We start from the raw sequence: 8448 nt of genomic DNA, 5'->3' as shown, positions 1-8448 counted from the left end.
AAAATTATGATACATACAAGCGGGAATCCGAAATAAAAGTATGCATGCGTTCGGGTTATTTTCTGCCGTGTTACTGTCACTTTTATGCCGTCCTGTAAGTATGAAATGTTCTATTTTATCTGTTATGTATATTTTACCAGCAAGTATTTAACACTAGTATTCTTTAACGGTAACCTATTACCTACGCTACATATTATTGCCTCAATGAACCCAAATTTCCGTGTTGTGTTGAAGTCATACTCGTATATTCTCTACAATGCTGTCTCTTTGTTTATGGATCTGTTGTCAGTATAGAGTTATCTGTCCTTAGTGCAAATACACATATTTTGATCACGTACTGAATGTAAAAAAAGACATGCATTTAATTTTGTTCCGGGTTTAAGTACTTCACTTCAGAATGGCGGTTGTGTGGTTTCTGTGGGTGTGTTTCCTTTACTCGGGTAGGTACATAGAATCTAAGTAATATTCGCGTTTCATATACATTTCTGAATCCAGATTATATCTAAAAAAAATCACATGTTGTTATAGACTGCACACGAGAATACATTTGGTTGGTATAACTTATTGAGTGTTTGTAGCGGAAATTGTATTATGTACTACCTTACTGACCTATATAGCATTCTCTAAATGATCTCGAGATCATTCTTAATAATGAAGTAAAGTCATCACACAAGCTGGTTTTGTGAGTAATAACCAAATATATTTCCCCATTCGTGTTCATATTTCATTGTAAGGAATACATGCACGATATCGATCAAATAAACACGATATTTATAATGTTTAACACGACATGTCTGGTTACGATAATGTACACCTAGGGGCCAAGGAGTCCGTACAAATGAAATTTGAGACAGATCTCTCCAGTATAACCTCACAAAATGAAATGGTAAAGTAATTTTTGGCCATACTTTTCGAAGATATCTTATCTTAGACAAAGGGTCCCCTACGTATGTGATTTGAGACAGATCTCTCCAGTATAACATCAGAAAATGAAATGGTAAAGTTTCTTTGGGTCATGTACCTTCTAATGTTTAAAATAAAGATATGCCTAATTAGGGGCGACATATTTATGTGATTTGAGACAGATCTCTCCAGTATAACCTCACAAAATGAAATGGTAAAGTTACTTTGGGTCATGTAGCCTTCTAGGATCAGTTTGAAAATAAAGATACAGATCCAACTTGTTCAGAAAAAGCAATAAGAAACCATTATGTCGAAATCCGTCGCCAGTGTGGATATATTATAAGTATCCACGATGAAAACGAAGATAATCCATGAACACGTATGATTTACACAGTATGATAATTAAACCAGGTATCACATTTTTATTTTCCAATCGATGTGATCCTGTATGGATGACTAATATATCTATATCGACCAACACCTTAATGTACAAAATGTTCTAATTTTAACGGTACAGAATGTCAACCAGTACATAATGATTTATCGGCAAAGTATAAGACTCATTTTACATAATGTCTTACCTGTACAGACTGATTTAACGTTACACAATGTCTTACCTGTACAGACTGATTTCACGTTACACAATGTCTTACCTGTACAGACTCATTTAACGTTACATAGTGTCTTACCTGTACAGACTGATTTAACGTTACACAGTGTCTTACCTGTACAGACTGATTTAACGTTACACAATGTCTTACCTGTACAGACTGATTTAACGTTACAAAATGTCTTTACATAATGTCTTACCTGTACAGACTGATTTAACATTACATAATGTCTCACCTGTACATACTGATTTAACGTTACATAATGTCTCACCTGTACATACTGATTTAACGTTACATAATGTCTCACCTGTACAGACTGATTTAACGTTACATAATGTCTTACCTGTAGATAATGATTTAATATCACATAATGTCTTACCTGTATAGACTGATTTAACGTTACATAATGTCTTACCTGTACAGACTGATTTAACGTTACATTAGGTCTTACCTGTACAGACTCATTTAACGTTACATAATGTCTTACCTGTACAGACTGATTTAACGTTACATAATGTCTTACCTGTACAGACTGATTTAACGTTACATAATGTCTTACCTGTAGATAATGATTTAATATCACATAATGTCTTACCTGTATAGACTGATTTAACGTTACATAATGTCTCACCTGTACAGACTGATTTAACGTTACATAATGTCTTACCTGTACAGACTGATTTAACGTTACACAATGTCTTACCTGTACGTTACATTATGTCTTACCTGTACAGACTGATTTAACGTTACATAATGTCTTACCTGTATAGACTGATTTAACGTTACATAATGTCTTACCTGTACAGACTGATTTAACGTTACATAATGTCTTACCTGTACAGACTAATTTAACGTTACATAATGTCTTACCTGTACAGACTAATTTAACGTTACATTATGTCTTACCTGTATCACATTATGACATTTTAACGTTACATTTTCCAATCGTTATGTACAGACTCGTTACATAATGTCTTACCTGTACAGACTGATTTAACGTTACATAATGTCTTACCTGTCTTACCTGTACAGACTAATTTAACGTTACATTATGTCTTACCTGTACAGACTGATTTAACGTTACACAATGTCTTACCTGTACAGACTGATTTAACGTTACACAATGTCTTACCTGTACAGACTGATTTAACGTTACACAATGTCTTACCTGTACAGACTGATTTAACGTTACATAATGTCTTACCTGTACAGACTGATTTAACGTTACATAATGTCTTACCTGTATAGGCTGATTTAACGTTACATAATGTCTTACCTGTACAGACTGATTTAACGTTACATAATGTCTTACCTGTACAGACTGATTTAACATTACAAAATGTCTTACCTGTACAGACTGATTTAACGTTACAAAATGTCTTACCTGTACAGACTGATTTAACGTTACAAAATGTCTTACCTGTACAGACTGATTTAACGTTACATAATGTCTTACCTGTACAGACTGATTTAACGTTACATAATTGATTTAACGTTAATGTCTTACCTGTACAGACTGATTTAACGTTACATAATGTCTTACCTGTACAGACTGATTTAACGTTACATAATGTCTTACCTGTACAGACTGATTTAACGTTACATAATGTCTTACCTGTACAGACTGATTTAACGTTACATAATGTCTTACCTGTACAGACTGATTTAACGTTACATAATGTCTTACCTGTACAGACTGATTTAACGTTACATAATGTCTTACCTGTAGATAATGATTTAATATCACAATATCACATAATGTATTACCTCTACAGACTGATTTAACGTTACATAATGTCTTACCTGTACAGACTGATTTAACCTTACATAATGTCTTACCTGTACAGACTGATTTAACCTTACATAATGTCTTACCTGTACAGACTGATTTAATGTTACATAATGTCTTACCTGTACAGACTGATTTAACGTTACATATGTCTTAGCTGTACGTAATGATTTATCGGCAAAAAAAATGTCTTACCTGTACAGAATGACTTAACGTTACATAATGTCTTACCTGTTGATAATTATTTAATATTACATCATGTCTTACCTGTACAGACTGATTTAACGTAGCAGAATGACTTACCTGTACAGAATGATTTAATGTTACAGAATTTCTAACCTGTACAGAATATTTGAAAGGTACAAATGCCCGAACTGTACAATATTCGTGAAATAAAGGTATGTCAGTGTTCATTTGCGGCACATTTAGAAAATAACTTGTTCTATAACCTATCAACTACTCATTTATTTCAGGGGTATATGGTGATATTACCATATCAACGACAACAAACCCCGTGGGACTTTTAGGGAACAATGAAGTGGAACTTGTATGTACATATGATCTATCTGATGATGATACAGTGTTTACAATAGTTTGGAAAAGGGAGACATCAAAAGATTCTGGAACATATGAACAATTAGCATTGTTTTATCCACCAGGAACAAATCAGAATGAAGCAGTATTAGCCAATTTAACTAACCCGTCTGTGTTTGGACGAGTAGTGCTAACAAATCCAACAGGTTCATCACTAACAGCTAAGATAAAGTTTACAAGTGTTGTTTGTGATGATGAGAGGAAATACCAATGTGCTGCTTTTGGACTAAATAATATTGAACAAGCTAATCCAACCAGTATAACCAGTCTTACAGTCACAGGTAAAACATTATTTATCGATAAAATAGAAAGTCGCATATATTTGTGTTTTATGACATGGTAACATTTCTCTTGGCAATTTTGTGATTGATTTTCATGAATCACGTGAAGCCTATTTAGCTTCTAGAAAACATCGATATATTTATTCCTGCTCCCGAAGATTATATCAAAGTAAACAACCCTGTGTAAATATTAAAGCAATTTATATGGCTTTTATTGAAAGTGTTCTCCCCTCTCACCCTCCGTATGCATTTTTGATATTACTGTCGAAATGTAGACTTTAGATTTTCTCAGGTTTTCAATTCAAGTCATGATATCGTTGAGTTACAGAAGGACGAAAAACCCTGTTTGATAGAGTTTCATTCATTATAAAACTTTTTACTGTGTCTAAGTTGACATTTGTATCAAAGGGAGATACCATACATAACTGGGGCGATGGTGACGTGTTTATGAACCAGAAGTCTCCATGGTCGACCATTGTTTTGATGGCATAGTTGTTAAGGCGTCTGGCTGAGTTGTTAAGGTGTCTGACTGTGTTGTTAAGGTGTCTGACTGAGTTGTTGAGGCGTCTGGCTGAGTTGTTAAGGTGTCTGACTGTGTTGTTAAGGTGTCTGACTGTGTTGTTAAGGTGTCTGACTGTGTTGTTAAGGTGTCTGATTGTGTTGTTAAGGTGTCTGACGGAGTTGTTAAGGTGTCTAACGGTGTTGTTAAGGTGTCTGAATGAGTTGTTAAGGTATCTGACAGTGTGGTTAAGGTGTCTGACTGTGTTGTTCAGGCGTCTGGGTGAGTTGTTAAGGTGTCTGATTGTGTTGTTAAGGTGTCTGACGGAGTTAAAGTGTCTGACTGAGTTGTTAAGGTGTCTGACTGTGTTGTTAAGGTGTCTGACGGAGTTGTTAAGGTGTCTGACTGTGTTGTTAAGGTGTCTGATTGTGTTGTTAAGGTGTCTGATTGTGTTGTTAAGGTGTCTGACGAAGTTGTTTAGGTGTCTAACGGTGTTGTTAAGGTGTCTGAATGAGTTGTTAAGGTATCTGACGGTGTTGTTAAGGTGTCTGAATGAGTTGTTCAGGCGTCTGGCTGAGTTGTTAAGGTATCTGATTGTGTTGTTAATGTGTCTGACTGTGTTTAAGGTGTCTGACTGTGTTGTTAAGGTGTCTGACGGTGTTGTTAAGGTGTCTGACTGTGTTGTTAAGGTGTCTGACGGAGTTGATAAGGTGTCTGACTGTTGTTAAGGTGTCTGACTGGGTTGTAAATGCGTCTGGCTGAGTTGTTAAGGTGTCTGACTGTGTTGTTAAGGTGTCTGATGGAGTTGTTAAGGTGTCTGGCTGTGTTGTTAAGGTGTCTGACGGAGTTGTTAAGGTGTCTGACGGAGTTGTTAAGGTGTCTGACGGAGTTGGTAAGGTGTCTGCCCTTCTTCATCACTAGCCCTCCGTTTTTTTTCAGTATCATGTTGGAGGCATTCGATAGGCAGTCGACACCGCTTTAGAGTTATTTAAAATGAATTTGATTGATCAACAAAACTTATGATATGTAGAAAATACATTTAAAAGTTGTTAAACATACACGGTCCAATCCACTGTAGATATTTATAGACAATCCTCTTTAGTAATTTTATAGACAAAAGATGATGATGATACACAAATAACACTGACAGAAAAAAAAACTATTGCAGTAAGAGGAGCTAGGTTAATACATCAACAGTTTATTCACAGCGACACCTAAAGTTACGTCCTTCGGTGAAGTAGAAATGGTTCCAGCGTCTAACATTGCTGAGGGACAAACGGTCCAGTTTACCTGTACCAGTAATGTTGGTCGACCTGCTGGGACATTTGTATGGACCAAGTACAATGGTATATCAGACTCCGTTGGTACCACTGTAGACTCGACCACACAGACGTCCGCCAGTACCGACTGTACCTTCACCGGCAGTAGTGTCATCTCTTTACCGATGACCAACAGTGACAACGGTGTCATCGTCAGGTGTACCCTACAACAGGAAACCATCACCAATCCTACAGACACTACCTACTATAAACAAACTGATCCCATCAACGTGTACTGTAAGTCCATCTTATGGGTACTTAAGTTGTTTTATAATTTTACTGTTAATCATTAATGTTATCTGAATATGCATTCCTTTCATTGTCATCATGCCGCTATGTTCTTATTATTTGTAGTGTATTGTATTTATCGTTAGACAATCTTCTTTGATATTTTATCAAATTGCGTCCCGTTCCAATTTTTATTATGCTCCATTTCATTAGTGATGTTTCTTTACTTTGGTTATTTCGTCAATTGTATTTTTGTTGTTCCATGATATTGTTTGTTTATCTTTCAATTCTATCATTTCCTTAATCATGATGACAAAAGTAATATAATTGTGTATTTAAGACAGAATACCAAAGTATCATTGCTGTTAAGCACCTGATTGATATATCGTCATCATGTTGTTTATGAGGAAGTCTGACGTAAAAAGACGATATTTGTGTTGTTTTCATCAGACAAAGTCAGACAACCTATCATTACACCACCTACCAATCCATCCGTCCATTACGAGGGCACGACACTGACCTTGAACTGTGCTGCCGAGGGTAACCCTCCCCCTACCTATATATGGCGTGTTAACGGAACACAAATCAGTACCGCAGCATTGTTACAGCTGACTAACATCAGGATTGACCAATCTGGGGATTATGTCTGCGAGGCGAAGAACAACTTTACCGGAAATATGTACATTGAGAGCAGAACAGTCAGCATCACAATAGGTTGAATGATATAATACAGATGTCTCTCTACTATATAATTTTACTACTATAGAAATGTCGCATTATTCATATATTAACTGGTATAACGATGAATTAAGACCTTTCATATGTAAAATATCCTCTGATTTAACACGAAGTGGTATGAGTATCGTATAACTAGGAGAGTGTTATCATCCATATCAGGAATGTCATCCTTTTATTCTGTATTATCCATGGTAAAGCTCGATAGTGGCATGATCATGTATCATATTACTATATACGCCACAGTAGGGCTTAATATAATGTACAATGGTGACTGCCTTCCAGATTTCTTTGCAATTGTTGTAGATAGATAAAACTTTTAGTTTTAAAAGGTCGTAATAATTACTGTATATGTATTTTTAAGTAACTTTGAATCCATTGCTTTGATTCCACATGCACTTACTGTGCAGCTAGTAATTTTCACGATTTGCTGTTAAAGCGATTTTGGTTTAAATGGATATCCATGTCTCGTTATTTAACAGATTAAATTTTCTTTATTGTTATTTAAAAATACGGATTGTTTGAATTTTCATTTTATAATAAGTGATGTCGATTAATTACATTTATGAAATCAGGTTAAATGTGGACGTCAGTTAAAACGTCAATAGTAAGTATGCTGAAAACCTATTTAGTACATGTAACACGTGATCACATGTTGACCAATCAGCATCCAATTAAAAAATGAAAATGTATATAATTAAACCGATTTTATCTTTTAAGTGATAATTTGTCTCTAATATATGCTTTTTTATTTTTGTTTATATTTCAAATCTTACTATATATTTTTGTCTGAAGCGTTATCGTTATTTAGCCATACAGTCCTTTTCTATGTGGTGATACTTTGGCATAATGACATATTTTCAACATCATGTGAATTTATCCCTGCTTTATAACACCAATCGGACATGTGGTCTTTATAAAGCTTACGTAAACGAATCTTTACATTATTCGAGTCGTTTGCTGCCATGATACTACCATATTATTCGATCCCGTAAATATGAAAATGCCGACGAATGAAGGCGAATAACAACTTTACAGGAAATATGTACAACGAGGCCAAGACTGTCCTCATCAGTATATATTAAACAGGCGTCACTTTGTTATATAATTTACTATGATAGAAATGTCACATTTTTCAAACGGTAATAAATAGAACCATGGACTAAGAACTTTCATATGCCACATATCCTCTGATATACAGGTAACACTATATGGTATGAGTATTATAAAGCTAGGAGATTGTTTAAAGTTCCAGGTTAGGTAATGAAATTTCCCTGTATTTTATTACACTTATTCTTTTATCTTACACAACAAGTCATAATGACACCTACACTACTAATCTCTCTCTCAGTACATTGCGATTCATTACATAGCATCTTTGTAAACGACTGACGACATTTCAAGATTGTTGAAAATCGTATTACTAACATTTTGTGACGTCATTTCTTTATTACGTCATGTTAATTGTGACGTCATCGGACAAGTGATC

General features: G+C 35.0%; 1 protein-coding gene across 1 annotated transcript; it reads left to right on the top strand.

Annotated features, from left to right (window-relative positions):
- Positions 1–397: 397 nt before the first annotated feature.
- On the top strand, positions 398–6943 carry LOC132560793 (carcinoembryonic antigen-related cell adhesion molecule 5-like). Its single transcript, XM_060225469.1, has 4 exons — positions 398–440; positions 3777–4178; positions 5886–6233; positions 6675–6943. Exons 1-4 carry the CDS (start codon positions 398–400, stop codon positions 6941–6943), a joined length of 1062 nt encoding a protein of 353 aa, XP_060081452.1.
- Positions 6944–8448: the final 1505 nt, after the last annotated feature.

The sequence above is a fragment of the Ylistrum balloti genome, unplaced genomic scaffold (genome assembly GCF_031769215.1).
Source record: "Ylistrum balloti isolate Yb309-2 unplaced genomic scaffold, AGI_CSIRO_Ybal_v1 Utg371114, whole genome shotgun sequence".
Lineage (NCBI taxonomy): Eukaryota > Metazoa > Mollusca > Bivalvia > Pectinida > Pectinidae > Ylistrum > Ylistrum balloti.
The sequence above is the reverse complement of the archived record's forward strand: the minus strand, read 5'-3'. Positions and strand labels throughout refer to the sequence as shown.